We start from the raw sequence: 16713 nt of genomic DNA, 5'->3' as shown, positions 1-16713 counted from the left end.
GTGGCTTTGAGGTCCTTGCAGACAGACTTTTTCGGACTTGATGGCAGAAATAGATAGAAATCCGAAGGAACAGCAGTGTGCACTGTGACACCTTTACTTGTGTAAACTTTTCAGGACATTTTCATGCACTTCAAGTGAATAAGTGAAATCAATGTTTGTGTGGCAAACTCCACCAGACTGATGTCCAAGTCCAACATAATGGTACACTACAAACCTACTATAATTATTTTATATTGTAATAGCCAAAACCAGCAATGGGAAATGATGGAGTCAGATACGTCAGGCATTGTTAAGACTATGCTTCCTCACACAACCCTTTCAACATATTTTAAATACAAATCACAATATTAGCTTTTAGACAGAGCAGTGCCTCTAAATTAAACCTCTACCCCTAGGAACATCCATGTAATAGCGGTAGTGTAATTTATTGTACAGTATCTGTAATAGGAGAGCTCTATACAGTCCTATTATGCTGTAAGGGCCAGACCCATAGGGCTCTTATCCAAGGTGTTCCTTCTCATTTACTTGCTTTCCCTCCAGGAAGACAAGACAGTTGTAATGGTTGTGCAACTTATTGCACATCTGCAGGGTCAGAGTAGGTATGTGCTACGTGTATTCTATGCTTTAATGGCCTAGAGAGCCATAGATACAAATGAGCCCTGGGTGCTATTAGCCAAGGCTGCAAATTGACTCTTCTCCCCTTGAGGAAGCCTGTAGTAGAATGGTTGTAAAAAGTATTGTACAGTCTATAGTGTAGGAACTACTGTAAAGTAGCAAGTAGTATGCCATACCGATCAAAAAGCAAGCATTATTAGGCGTACGGCAGAGAAAGAAGAAATGATGACATAGTCATATTATTACCAGCTGCTTTTATATCTGCGGCGGTGGTGGTCCGTTGTTTCACACAATGCACACGGAAGGACCAGTTGACTGGCATAGTATAGTGGGCTGCTGCTTGCTATTATTATTATCACAACATGAAGTTATAGCATGATGTCGACCTAAATGGCGATATATATGAACACGGATAGGATGAAAAACAAACGCTGTCCGTTGTGCATTTGTCCCCCCCTTTTCTTTTTTTTATCGTATGTTTCTCCGTCACAACCTCACGGCCATGGTTAGATGTTCTATTGTAAATGGAAGACCTAATAAGCTCACAAAGTGGCTCGGTAATGAAGTTTCAAAGATGTACAGTATGCACATAGCGCTAACAGCACATCGGGAGGTATGATTAATTCTAACGCGACTAGCAACGGGACCGCGATGGGCTGTCAAAAACATAATCTTTGGTTAGAATTGGACGGATTGATTTAGATCAAGAGTTATTCACGTTTTAAGATTTTCGATCTCATCCGCTAAAATGGGGGGGAACATTTTGGATGACGTCTCAACCGGAAATGACCGCAAATCAAATGTTGCCCAACAGGCAACATCCTGTGATTAATCTCCATCCTGAGCGTCGAGCGTTACTATTTGATAGGACAGAGACCTATGTTTATGCCACTCAGGGTGTTAATTAAATGCTAATGCACTTAAATAAATTGTTACATACACAGAAAACAAATACACCAAGCAGTCACCTTAATGGAATAGGTGATACACCACTTAAAAAACTTCACTTTGTAGTGCAAAAATGTGCTGCACATGGGGAAGACAAACAGTATGAGTGAAACACACAATGCAATGAGCCAATTAGTGAGTGGATATACTGAGGTAAGAAATACGGATCATGTTTATAAACTAAAAGTCAACTTCACCTAATTTAACCTCACCTGAATCCTATCAATCTGTTGTGCCTAGAAAAACTCAACAGCCTACTGTATGTAAAAGGTCTACTCTCTGCCAAATAACACAAGTGTCAAGGACGGTTTACATTTCCTCACAAAATTGTTGTTTTTGTTTATTGCTTTGAAAATGTTGTATTATGTTGTACTGTATCTCGACGACACTGCAATTGAGGGAAACCTCAATGTCTCTCAAGAATAAATAAAGGTTTGAATGAATGAATTCATTTCATACTTTCTCATACTAACTAACGCACACTACAACATTCCACAAGATGAAACAAATATCACTACTGCAGCTTTAATGACCTGTTAAAACAGACATTTTTGCAGTGTGGGATCTCTGTCCCACTGGGCTGATGTTGACGTGTTGCGACGCATGGAGCTGCAGGAGCACCCAGCTAGAGATGGTGTGTGAGTGTGTGTGCTCTAGTGGGTGGGCATTAAGCTGTCACCCCCTTCAGCAGAGCACACACACACACACACACACACACACACACACACACACACACACACACACACACACACACACACACACACACACACACACACACACACACACACACACACACACACACACACACACACACACACACACACACACACACACACACACACACACACACACACACACACACACACAGACTAATGATGACAATGTTGTCTTGAATTGCATGGCTCACGCCTGATGTCACAAGTTTGAATTTGACTCTGTCTCATCCTCTCCCATCCCTCAGAAGTGGGGTAAGGAATGTATTTACTTTATTACCGGTATTCTTGTTATTCTCCACCACTCCCCCGCCCCCCCCCAAACCCTCTCCCACTCAAAGCTTTCTTCTCCCCCACCTGACTCCCATGCCCTAATCAATTCAAAGCCTTCTTCACCCCCACCCCCATGTACTCATCCACTAAGGGCCATCAGCCTGATCTGTATATCAGCCTGATCTGTATTTAGTTGTACGGCAGTGTTGCGTACAGAAAATAGCCGATTCACAAGCGTGCTGTGGTGTGCATTGTGCAACAGCCATGCGTAAATCAGGCTCTCCTCCCCTTACTCTGCATTCTGTCTGCCTCACAGCTTTTCATCTTTTCTGTCTCAGTCAAAGAAAAGAAAGTGGGACTCTTCTTTGAAGACCAAAACATGTTTTCACTTTTCAGTCTTCTCATTTGTGAATAAAATAAAAGAAAGACTTTTAGAATAATTAAGTCATTTCATGCCCTGTGAGTGTCTGTCATGGTGCAGTGTCTGCGTTCATTTATGCAGTTGTGAACTGAAAGAGTGAACAAATGTAACCAAATGGACCCACACACTCTCAGAGTTAATCAACCATTAAAACCCTATACTCTAGCTCACAATGCGTCACAACATGCGTCGGCAATTTTCAGTCAAAGTTCGCCTATTAAGACATGCCCACGCTAGGGTTTAAGTAGTTAAATTAATACAGAAGATTTTATCCACAGCGAAGTGCACACATAACATGTTGGCATGAGTTTTACTTAAGCGTCAGCTGCTAATGCAGCCTCTGTTAATCACATACATAATTAATAAATAAGCCAATTACACAGCTCTGACATGACTCTAGAGCAGGTCCCTGTGCTGAACTTGGGGAATTGTGTGTGAGTGAGTGAGTGAGTGAGTGAGTGAGTGAGTGTTTGTGTGCGCGCACACGTGCGTGCTTGCGTGCGTGCGAGCGTGCGTGTGTGCGTGCATGCATGCGTGCGTGTGTGAATGAGAACAATAAATCCATGTATCTGTGTATGTAAGCTACATCATATGTTGATCATGATCTCACGTGTACGTACGCATCTTACATGCGTGTAGGCGTGTGTGATCTGTCAGTAATGGCGCGTGTCTGTTTTTCAGAACATATTTGCATGAAACGGATTCAGGGGACAGCGACGGGGGGCTGTGGTGGGGGCGGAGAGCTGATAGTGTCGGTGCGGGGGTCCCATCCAACTGGGAAGGATCCTTGTCAAAGGGCAAACATGGCCTCTTATCAGCGCCGCCGACGGGGCCCCGGGGTGTAGCCTACATGCTGACACTGTGCATCAGTCAAACAGGCCACAAAGGAGGGTCAACCACCCACATTCTCTTGTTACTGCTGTCAGCAGTGGGAACGCTCTTCAAAACACAAGACGACAGCTCGAGACATTTCCATTTTGTCGTGATTCAAGATGAGACGCTTAGATATTCAGTTGTTGTTCTTTCTGGTTTCATTTTGATTTCTAGCCATTAGCGGAGGTTGCCCCTGTATTTAACAAAAGTATTTGCACAGTATACTTTATACTTTATAGGTATATCTCAGCCTACATTTTTAACCGCCATTCACTGTCATTTCGTGTTGAAACGCTGCATATCTAAAATGTGTGTATTATTTGAATACAAGCCATTCAAACGTGTGTATCTGCATATCATGTGTCAATGCATTTCGCTGAGATTACCGCAACTCCATCTACACTGGCCTCAGCAAAAAAGTAATATCCCGTCTCCAATTAGTACAGAATTATTCTGCTAGACTGTTAATTACCACTAAGAAACTTGAGCATATCACACCCATCTTGGCTGCCCTTCACTGGTTGCCTGGCTGTGAGCTTCAGAAGCAATTTTAAAGATGGAGTGCCATGATTTTTTTCCACCCTAAAACATGATCATCAGGTCTTATTGTTATATAAGGAGGAAGAATTTCTTCAAAAAAGTGTAAAATTGTGGCAGTCCATCTTTAAGATTTTACTGATAACTTTTAAAGCCCTGCATGGACAGGCTCCCAGTTACATTTCGGATATGCTGATCCTAATAAGGCTGTGCGTAGCCGTAGTCTTACTGTATATGCTCAGATTCGGCCCTCCTGGTTGTTCCTAAAACTCGCCTCATTACCAGGGGCGATCAGTCTGTACGGTCACCTAGGCTTTAGAACGTTTAGCAACATCAGTGCCTTGCTTTAAAACACTTCTGAAGACATACTATATAAGTGTTTTTCTTACATGTATTTGCCTATGAAAGCCTTATTTGTGCTGCATTTTGAACTCACTTGATGAAGGCTTTTACCGATACAATGACAAATAGACAAATATTAAAATTTACATCATCAAAATCAACAGCAAATTGGAAAATTGTCAAGATTTCTGTAAACTATGTGGTTAATTGTTGAATATGGACAATGACATGGAGTAACACTGGTATTACTTGGTCCTTTAACCACTTGAACACGAGCATCCATATTCTGGGGAGAACATCTGCCAAATGCGTTCCAAAGCGTTGTGTTGTGTCCAAAGATTGTGTCTGCATAGATTTGGTGTAGTGAAAAAAAGTGCAGTTTTAACTCGGGTCCGTTATTCTAAGAATAGAGGGTTTAAGTGGTTAAATGTGGCTTTGCCTTTAGAAAAAAGATGAAAAGAAATTGGGCTTGGTGTGTAATAAAATTATAAAATGCAGATGCACGTCTCTCAGAGCTCCACGAAGAGGACTCACCTTTCGTGGTTTCATCCTCTATTGGCTGTTTGAAGACGGTGATGTCCTTAAACGTACAGAGGAACAGAACCACCTTGTCATTCTCGTTTCTGATGGGAGCCACCTGCATGTAGAACCACACTGGACTTCCTGCAAACAACATTAAGCACCGCATTAAGCTTTTGACCATTCAAACCGGACACAGATCAGTGGTTCTCACCTCAGTGTACTGCTGGTTGCCGTCTGACACACGACAAAACCCACCAGGCGCGCAAGAATAAGAGCACATACCCTGCTTTTCTTGCTCCACAGCAAGAAAAGGCCTTCATGCAGCCACTCTCACTGCACATCGCACAACGTTCGTCTCACACACACATTGTATACTGTATACAGTAGATAAAGCAGACGACTTCCCACTGTGCCGGATTTTGTGAGAACAGTGCCGCACAAACCTGCGTGTGCAATAAAGCATGCATGCAGATGTTTTTTTGATGGGTTCGGTGCATAAGCAGTGACTTATTCTGACATGGTGCGCAAGGGAAATGTAATTAACATCCCGCTAGACTAGGAGAGTAGCGGTATCCGTACAGAAAGGTTTTACAACAAATCCACTAGGGTCCTTTTATGAATTCTATGAAAATTATAAATGCATTACATGCTTGGGTTTGATCTGACCTGGATCATTGTCTCTGCATATGATGTAAATTAGTTCACTGATAATCACAACGTCAGAAAGAACACACATAAAAATCCCCAGTGTCAATTTAACTGAAACTGTGTAAAAGTGGAACCAAATGGACCCTTAAGGGTCAAAGTAACACGGCACTTCACAGTGTACAGTACATGGACAAAGGAGATGACTGGTGCAGTACTCACTGTTCTTTCTGTACAGCAGCACCTCGAAGCAGTTGGACTCATAGTTGTCGAAGGTCTGTCTGACTTTGTCTCTGGTCTTCTTGTCCGTCAACTCCCCGTACATAAAACTGGGAAGGAAACGAGCAGTGAGACTATAAACCTGCATCCAGTACAACTAATCAATACTGACCTGACCCTTTGCCCTTTAACCCTAAACCCGCACGTCTTTGGAATGGCTTTGTCGATCTCTCATCTTACTAGACAGTGTCCAAAGGTTTTTATGTTTAGTTCGCTCAAAATTGGAGACGGGGTGTTTCTTTTGTGTGCTTTTGTATGAGGGAGGGGGGGGGGGGGGGGAGGGGGGTATTTGTTGGTCTGCTAGAGACTCAAAACACACTCTACAGCTGAATTGCATAGTTTCACCCTCTCTCATTCAGGTTTTATTGTATTGTCAAATACTAGAGGGACAATAATATATCAAAGAATTATGCTGAGGAAACTCATTAGTATTAATTTAGTCATGATGACTATAATTATTTTCAATTTGTCCTTTGTAGTCCCACTAGGGGGACATAAGCGTTGCAGCCAGTATGATCTGTGTGAGGTTTGGTCCTTCCAAAAGCAATACTATCTCTAAGCTGGTATGTCCCATTAATAAGGGGTCCTAGAATCTGAGCTCAACACTGTAACATTCAAAGTGTTTGTTTAACTCGAAGCGTTACACTGACACAGTGTCAATGTACAGTATATCATACAGTGGACGTGTTTGTGAACTTGTACACCTTCAAAAGCTCGACATCATCCACGGACAAAGTGTGTAGTTATTTATCTGCTTCCCTTTATATGCTTACATATTTTAATTGCACTGTATCGAACCATCCCTCAGAGGACAAATATTCTTCTAATCACTGCTAATTATGAAGTCTGTTATTCTGTGGGTGATCAGGTGTGGTGGGAGAGGCCAGTTTCAGGAGAGCCTTTGTTTCAGTTTTTGTCAAATTGTCCTTGTTTATGTATTCATGGAAGTATTTGTTGTATTGTTCCGTCTACTGTACTCACTGTATTTTTGTCATAAGGAGTTAAGGACCCCCTTGAAAATGAGATGATACATCTCAAGGGGATATCCTTTCAATAAAGGTACTATATTATTCTGGTTGATTACTTTCATTCCCAATGGTAGCAGAGACTTGCAGGACAGAAACAGAGTGACGCTGAACTATAAGTTGTTGTATCATGAGCTACGTCAAAAGTTATTTAACAGATGTAAAAATATAGATCTGATGTGGTTAAGTGATGCAGAGCGACTGAGATGGATTTTCGAACAAAAGATATTTGCATTAGCAGAATATATAGAGAAAGCTTGGGACATACGGACAAAGAAAACTTATATGTGATGTATTTTATTTTATTTTATGATAATGCTTATTTCTGTTTTTGTTTTGATCAAATACTTTGTGTAAATTCTGTGTGGGAAGTGAAACGTGATATTGTTTATTTATGTTGTTGGTGTCTTATAATCCCGTAAGGGATGGGTCTTAATGACAAGACACGAAAATAAAAATTCATTCATTCATTCATTCATTCATTCATTCATTCATTCACAGGCAGAGTGCACACCAGGGGCAGAATAAAGCATAATTTATGCTTAGTTGTTGTAACACAGCATGTCAGCATTGCAGACTAAAAATAGCCTATAATCTTATAGATCGGCTGCTTTTTGACTGCGATAACTCCCCGGCGATACCGTCGTACATCGGTGCATGAAATAGGGATTACACTCGTCACAGAGGCAGCTGAAACACAAAAAAGAATGATAATATATACTTCTAGTCATTTTGACTAGTTGATTAGTTGCCTAGTTTACTAGTCGACTAGTTGTTTAACTACCTATAAAGAATATTTGTGTTTTGCCAATTATTTGGGGGTCCACTTAGTTGCATACAGTACTCACGGCCCACATGTGGGGAATCACCGTTGTATGCATCGATTGCTAAAGAATTCAGCACCACCACAGACGGACAGCAACAGGCGTGCTGTGACCCAGCACCATGCCTTTTTACAGTGACTTTGTTAGAACTGTATTAGTTTCTATTCCTGGTCACTCTGGGAAACAGACAGACCAAGAATAAAAGCTTCCTCCTGCACCATTAGGAGGCCACTGTCACTGCTGGAACCCCTTTATGGCAGTGGTTCACCTCTGTCCATCTCAGTGTCACAATGTGAGAGGATTGTTTCTCTCAGCTCTCCACCTCAGCCGCTGGCCAGTAAGCAAGGAAGTGGATGGAGAAACAAGTAAATGGCCCTTATTCTCTCTCTCTCAGCTCAGTGTCCAGGGGAGGCGTATAGCCAGGGGCTACAGTATAAACAGGCCCTCAACCACCAGCTGCAGTAGCAGGTAAAGAGAAAAGACAACTGGGTATTTTTAAACATTTTGTCGGACAGGTGGGAAGGACAATGTCTTTAAGCTTGTGGGGCAGAGAAACGATGCCAACCGTGTCCCACTTCTGTCACTGAAACATTAATGCGACACACTCTGAGCTTGTAGATCTGCTATTTTGGGCGTGGGACACCATCGCATGACTAAGTTTAAACGAGGCCTAACTAAGCGACAACAGCAGTGGCAGCGGTAAGTGGCACTGGCATCTCTCACTCAGAAGTGAGCTGAAAGTACCAGATGCTGAGAGCTTTTTTTTAATGCCAGTGTGACTTTGCTGAGCATCACATTTTTTGCAACATCATGTCAGAAGGGAGCTCTCAAGCAATAAACTAAACACAGCAGGGTGTAAACAGCACTGCGAGGAACACCCACTGTGGTTTTAGTGGTCATTATTACCGGGGTGGTAAAAAGAGAACCCTTTCACTCATTCTTCATCTACCCACCCTATTTAAATAATGGATCACTGAACATGGCAGGGAAAAGGGACCGATTCAGCAAATTTCACAGGGATAAGTGGGAGCTTTGTGAAAGAAGAATGCTGGAGGCATGCTGGAAGCATGATTCGAAATATAATGATTTGTTCGTTGTATATCCTTAGAACATCTTTTGTATTCCTTAATAAGAATGCAATTGTGTAATTGTTATAGTGTACATAAGTGTAACATAAAACCATGAAATTCTTTCCAATAATAAATGCCTTTAGCCACATTCTCCACTGACTTAATACAGTTATATACAGTACAATATAGAATACACTCCATACAGTCCCTGTAATTAAACAATAATTACTCAGATGAGGTTTAATGCATCTTTCATCCAGTTACACTGTGCTGCCAACCGTGATCATAAATTAGTATAATTAAATCACTGTAATTGAATAATCAAAAGAAGCAGAATCATCATTAACTTCATCATCAGAACCAGTACCTGCAAGTGCTGCTCTTCTGCATGACCTCTGCCCTGTGGAAACCTGACAGCTTGCAGAATCCGTCATTACTGTAGACTACAGGCCATTCCACGATCTGGGCGTTACCCAGCAGGAAACTGGTCTCTGTCAGGGACACAGGAGACACACAGCTCATGTCAAAACTAGATGTTTAGAGATGTTTAGTAATGAAAGTGCTTATAGACAGACGGGCAGACGAACAGACAGATCATTTATTGATCACAAATGATGATCCAGGTCACAATAGTGACTTCAGAAGCACTTTATTACCAAGTATGAGGTTCATACAGGGAATTGGTTTCGTTCTTGAAACAGAGAGACGGTAGAAAAAGAATACATTGATATACTGTACAGGACATTTTGATGCTGTATGCTGGTGTAGCAGTAGCTTGACGTTTTAACCGAATCTGTGCAAGATAATACAAGATACAAGATAATCTCGTGAACAGCTATTGTATCCAACTGTGCCATTCACGAGTTTACGAGATTTGATTAATAAGCACCTCAAAATGAGACAAACTGCGATCTTTGGGACCATATAAATCCTTAATCCTTGATCGCGCTTGTGGAATGTTAAATCTGAGAGTGTAGCGGTCGACCTAAACGGACCCTTACGGGCCAGTCTTTTTCACTATGTAAAGAGAGTTAGCTGTCATACTGTAAATGTAATGGGATAATAGCTTATGGTATGGCAGGTTGTGTTTGACGAGTCACATACATTCTGCAGTGGTGTGCAAACCCAGCGGCAGAAGTACTGCAGAATCATACATTCCTAAGTTTAGAGACCCGTTTGGTCAAAGCTAATATGAACTGTATGGGAGACACTGGAATGTGGTGAACATTGTCAAACACATCGTAGTAGCTCAGTGTTTACTGGCCGACCGAAAGGCATTGGCCAGCAAACATGAATGGCTCCAGGGAATAGAGGCTACAGTGGAGCCCAGAAATATAAACATGGGCAAAGTGCCTGGAGCAGGAGACGAGGGATATATCACATCAAACAATCTTTGTATTTGAGATTTATCTACTGAGTGGACAAGTTGTGGACAAGCCAAGTGGACAAGCCAAATAACTAAGAGGAAATAGAGGTGTTAGCAAACACGCATAAAACATGACCAAGATCTTAGTCATAAACTGGTGTTGACCACCATCTTCCTAAATGACACTAACTAAATATTTGAAACAAACTAAACTATTATTTATGACTATTATTGTTGTTAGTGTCATTTAGGCAGATGGTGGTCATTGCAGTATGGACTGAGTCAGAATGCTTTTTTTGTTTGTTTTTTTTCTTAACATAAAAGGTCAAAGTGGGGAAAATGCATTAGCCCTTTTTTAAATAATAATTGGACTGGGGTAATAATTTGGTGTGATAATCAGACTTTCATAAGTTGTAACAATGTACCTTAAACCTTATGTATTAACCAGTAGAAGATACATTGAGACAAAGTCTCTATAACAATGTACCAGGCACTGCCGTTGCTACACAATAAGGTTACAATAATGTTATAATACAATAAACATTGCAACGTGTGCACAACGCATGTCCCTGGTTTTGTAATATCCTATAAATACACATAAATCACATAAATCTGAAAGGATTTGTGGCATTCTGATTTATCTGCAAAGTCTGATTGTTAATACCTTCAGCATCAATTGTGTTTATTGTGTTTAGTGTTGAGTTCTCAACAGGCCCGAAAATTAAGGCCCACACCCTACCCACACCCTACCTGGGCTCTCATCAAACCCTGTAAAAGACACTGCCCCACTGCCACCCTTAGATCTCCATATATGGAACTGACCTGTTCTGACATTTCATATGTTGATCTGACCTCATCAAACCCTGTAAACTCAAGACACGCTCCATATATGGCCAGTGCACTAAAGGCCGAGCAGTATGAATCGTTCCAAACAAATATCACTTTACCTTTGTTTCAAACAAACAAACAAATGGTGCAAGTCTACTCAGCAAAACTCTTGCAATTAAAGCCAAATCAGCAACAGAAAACCAAACAACTCTCTCCTACCATGGCTCCTCTTGGAAAATCTGAACAAACCAGCCATCAGCTCCAGTAGAGCAGCAAACTGACAAGCACCCCGGGTGCTGCTGCCATACTGCTGAAACATCTGTGGTTGTTAGGAAGTGTTGCTATGGGTTCTTTAGCCCCCTGAGTGGAAGCATGGGCGTACTAGTGACAACTACAGAATACCGCTACTGTATTGTAGTAGGCTACGGAATTATTTTCTTATGGTATCCTCTATGAAATCTTGGTACAGTTGTGCTCCCTGCTGCTCCAGATTAATTGTTCGGATCGGTTATTGAATAATAAGGAATGTTGTGACTTGTGGTAACTACTTCAGAGACGCGATGAATGAATCATCTGCAGTACTAATGCGGCATGATGCACACAAGGTATAAAAGCATTCACATGGAGACATTTTAACATGAGAAAATCCTTTGAATCCTGATTTTGTGTGTGTGTGTGTGTGTGTGTGTGTGTGTGTGTGTGTGTGTGTGTGTGTGTGTGTGTGTGTGTGTGTGTGTGTGTGTGTGTGTGTGTGTGTGTGTGTGTGTGTGACAGGGTGTGTGTGTGTGTGTGTGTGTGCGTGCATGCGTGCGTGCATGCGTGTGTGTGTGTGTGTCAAGCTCAACACAGACAAGGCTGAGTTTCTCTCCTTCCCTGGAAAGTCTTGCCCTCTGCATGATCTTTCGATTTCCATCAACAACACTTTGGTGGCTCCTGTTTCAGCCACCTCAACCATGGACTGTTTCAGCTGCGCCTGTTATAGTCCTGCAAGCGGTACCGTTAGGCTCCAGGACAGACTTTTCCACCAGGCAACCAGGCGTATGTGTCTGCCTGCTACACACACACAGAGGCAGGTGTGCATACATGCACAATCATACACCAACTACATACACACATATGGTCATTTAGTAAGGGAGGATATATACAGAACACAGAGCACCTGGCTTACACTCACACATTATGTACGGTATATTACAAATCCCACACACATGGATACCCGACCACCAAAAAAGGAACCTTAAGTTACGAGGCGCCCGGTGGCCTAGTGGTCCAGGCGCTTGCCACATAGTCCCTGGACTGACAGCGCAACGTGTGTTCGAGTCCCGTTCATGACGACCTTTGCTGCATGTCTCTCCCCTTCTCTCTCCCTCTTTCCTGTCAATCTTCACTTGAAACTATCAATAAAGGCAGAAAAGCCGAATACAAATCTTAAAAAAAGGAACCTTACATTGTGCAGTTGTTAGTATACTAGGAGGAGGAAAGGTTTGCTGTGATTGGCCAGTAGCCGAACAGCCACAGAGCTTGGTTGAAGACGCAGAGGGAAAGGCAGTGGCATATGACGGCCACAAACCACAGGCGTGAACGGCACTTCCACATACTCTGCATATGTCACAGTGTATGACTTGGCCACCTGAACCCACACACAAGGTTGTGCTCCATGGGGACAAATACATTTGCATTGTGGGCATGGAATTCTCTCAAATGTAATAATAGATTATATATTTGTATATCTCTTATACATGATATGTATGTGGTTTACTTTACACTTCTCAACAAGGAATCTGTGCAACTCCTTATCCACGCCTCAGCTATCTCCCTCCTTGCTGGTCTCTCACCATGCTCACTCAAACCCCTTCAACTAATCCAGAAACCCTTCATTGACTTACACTGTACATGTGATGCCTGCATCCAAAAAAATGCGGCTGACAAACATGCGCTGCTCCCGTGCTTGTGGTTATGGTTAGGTTAGGGTTTGAGGTAGGTTGTCGGTCTAATGACTGTCGGACCAATAATACTGTCAGAACTAAAGCCTGTACCCCAAACTTACATCAGCAAACATCAAATATCTGCCGCCCCCTTCCCTACGACACGCTCTTAGACACTTGTCCCTCCCGACTTAGAAAAAAACCCCTCTCCCCAATAATGCCAGTCTGAAAACTCACCTCTTCAGACTCTACCGATCACTCCTCGTTCCTTGTATCACTTTTGCTTGTAAATTGTAATTGTGGCACACTAGGAAGCTTCCATAAACATCACTATTGTCAAAATATTTTAGGTTATGTTCCGTTTCACGTTATACTCTTACATGGAATAGTGACACACACTTATACTGTACATTACAATACAATTATTCAGAACGTAATATATCCTGGGTTATCTGGGTGTGCCATAACATAAGTGGTTAGGGTGCACACCACATGGGTGCAAATTGCCCTGATCAGTGAGCACCTAGTTCAATTCCTGGCTGAGCAGACGTCATCTTCATATAATTGGTCCTTTCCTCACTAATGCTCAATATAAGATGGCATAATTTTGATCTAGTCGCTCTGCATCTCAGAGGTGGGCAGCAGTAGCTAAGGAGGTAGAGTGGCCGCTTGGGAAATGAACCCCTGACTGCTCCCAAAGAGCAGGTTGCTGCATTCCATGGTTTCCTCTGCTATTGGTAGTGTGTGAATGTATGGTGCTTAAGATAAATTGGATAAAGGCGCTATATATTCTAACCTTCCATAACCGGAAACTTTCCAGAACCTGTGAAGTTATGTGATGTATTTATTATTATTTTCTTTTTCCATTAGCACTACCTCCTCCTGAGCAGGAACAAAATTAGATTCTGAGGACTTTATCTGAAACTGAGCCGTAGCGTATGGACACCAATACAGATCCAGATCTAAATTTAGCATTAAGGTGGGGACAGTTCAGAAACTTGCCTACAATGATATAATCGATTGAGTCCAAGAGCAAATACAGCCTCTCTCTTCCAGGAAAGTTAGCACACTGAAACAGAAGGCATTATTCTTGCAGCAATTTAAATAAGCAAATAAACAGAAATCTTGTTTGAAATTACCAAACCTGCCTACCAATGATGTCACTGGTAGGCAGGTTTCTGAACTGTCCACAGCCCACCTCTGAGATGCAGAGCAAGTAGACAGAAATGGTGACGTCTTATAAATAAGCAATAAGGGGAACATTTACAGGTATATGAAGTTAAGGTTGAAAATAGGTTCCTTTGAAAATGCCCAAAAAATGTATGTACAAAATCCTACAAAAATGTACCTAATACTGAGACTCCTGTCAACAGGATCAGTGATGCAAATAGCCTGCATCCTGCATCCTTAGACTCACTAAATGAGATAGGACGCAATCATGTCACCCACCGGGGCTCCTGGGACGCAATACTGTACTCAGTACTGTACTCTAACGTTGTTGAAGTAGGACTCATGAACTGTCCCTGGGACTCATCTAGAAGACCATCCCTGGGTCCCGGCCGGGACCCATTACATTGAAAACCTATATACATCACTGAGGTCAGGTCATTACAAGGATGTACACCCATGAAATACAGAAATCATGCTCTGAAACTGGCTGGATTTGGACCATGTCACTGTCACAAAAATCCATGTCAGCACATCTAAAGAGATTGTGGCCGTACCAGTACCAGTACCAGCTCGTTTAGGTCGAGTGGCCCATCCTGCTTCATTCAATAGCAGCAGAAAACACTGGAATGGGCCCAGGCCGTAGCGTAACGGTCTGGGCACCGGACTGGTGATCCAGTCGCGGTGTGCCGCGGGTTCGACTCCCGAACCCGACACGGCCTTTACCGCATGTCATCCCCCCATCTCTCTCCCGTTTCCTGTCAGCCTACTATCTGTCCCTTAAAAAATCAATAAAAGGCGTAAGCCGCAAAAAAATATCTTAAAAAAAAAAAAAAAAACACTGGAATGCAGCATTCTTAACCTATTAAACTCTATATACTAACCCATTGAAAGGGGCATAGGGGTTCATTTGGTTAATGATGGGTGTGCTTACTGGAGGTGAGCAACATTAACCTCACCGTATCAGCCCTACGCATAGAACTTGAGCCAATTAGTGTGCCTTGTCAGCAGAAACAGGACCTTAGTCCTTGATCCTAATGGTGGTAATTTTTTCACGTGGGGTGCGATGGATGGAAGAGAACTGAGTACAACACCTGCGCAGGATTCTAGAACAAACTCAACCATATCTGGTATGTTTGACTTTCATCCAATTACTTCAGTGACTTCATGCAGAGGGAAAAAGACAGAAGCACGATTTCTACTAAACCAATCACTCTTCAATTATCGCCAGGCCGAGTGCTACAGGAATAATTGCAGGTCCCCAGTAGACTTGAAAGTAACTGACAAAGCAATGTTATATGGAATTCTTCTAAATATTAAGATTGTTTTAAGAATGCCAAAATGAATGGCTGGAATTCTACAGGGCAAGACTTCTCCATGCTATAATTCTAGTCTTTTAGAATAAAGGTATTGTGTAATGAAACAGGAGCAGATGAGCGGTCTGTCTAATAAAGAGTCATGCATCTTCATCTCATAACTGGTACAGTGATACCCAGCTTGCTGTCGAGCCATGGAGCCACCGCTTCTCCCCAATCACAAAACCACACCAGCTTCTCATATCAATGGATAATATTGTAAAGGTTCTGTAAAATGTGTAAATGCTGCTTTTTTCCATATTTTGCATCATGCTCTGGTGGGAATTTTAAGCAGAAGCAAAAGAATAAGAAAGATTCAGCTATGTGAGAGCAAGTTTTAGAACAAAACTGGTTGATTCTAGCTTCATTGGGCTACTTCAAAGTGTGCATTCATAATGTTCATCAATTTAAATTAATTACAAAAAATATTTTTTTTTACTTTTGCCCCAAACAAAACAATTGATTTTATAAGTAAAGTGGCATCTCTTCATCTCCCCACATTCACATTGAGTGTATAGTGACATCGCTGTTGTAAAAGAAAGCTTAGAAGATTCTAATTATAGCTTAAACACAAAAATAGCATCATCATGTTTAAAAGGCTTGTTAAAGGATTGTTATGGGACACCACGCAATCTAATCTCAAGTAGTCTACAGTCAGCCTTGACGCACTGAGAGACTCACTCACCGCTTGAACGCCTGACGATGTTCTCCAAAAAAGTGTTCTGCGGTGCCACAAGCCCTCTCTTTCCCCCGGGCATCCTGCAGTCGGCGGGGAGCGGAGTCTGTCAGGGCTGCTGGGGACGGCTGCGGGTCTGGCGGTCGGTAGAAGTCTGAACAGTGGGCGGGTATCAGCCGGAGGGACGGAGAAGCTCATTGTAACCCCGCGCGTCTTGGCTGCTCGGCGCGCTCTGACTGTGGCACCGGGAGGAGAGGAGAGGAGAGGAGAGGAGCGTCTCTCTCCGCACAGCGCGCTGCATTCTGCTGC

The 16713-nt window shown here is 42.4% G+C and overlaps 1 protein-coding gene across 1 annotated transcript in view; it reads right to left on the bottom strand.

Annotated features, from left to right (window-relative positions):
• Nucleotides 1-16486, bottom strand: part of kcnh5b (potassium voltage-gated channel, subfamily H (eag-related), member 5b) — a gene marked incomplete at both ends in the record, with an annotated part of 157157 nt that extends 140671 nt beyond the window's left edge. Inside the window, 4 exons of the mRNA XM_083792342.1 lie at nucleotides 5257-5385; nucleotides 6112-6218; nucleotides 9455-9578; nucleotides 16414-16486. Coding sequence (XP_083648468.1) covers nucleotides 5257-5385; nucleotides 6112-6218; nucleotides 9455-9578; nucleotides 16414-16486 — 433 coding nt within the window. The remainder of the gene's footprint in view (nucleotides 1-5256; nucleotides 5386-6111; nucleotides 6219-9454; nucleotides 9579-16413) is intronic.
• Between the last annotated feature and the right edge of the window lie 227 nt (nucleotides 16487-16713).

This window comes from Protomyctophum parallelum (genome assembly GCF_964188405.1).
Source record: "Protomyctophum parallelum genome assembly, chromosome: 20".
In the NCBI taxonomy this organism is placed as follows: Eukaryota; Metazoa; Chordata; class Actinopteri; order Myctophiformes; family Myctophidae; genus Protomyctophum; species Protomyctophum parallelum.
This window is presented reverse-complemented; position numbering and strand designations above follow the sequence as displayed.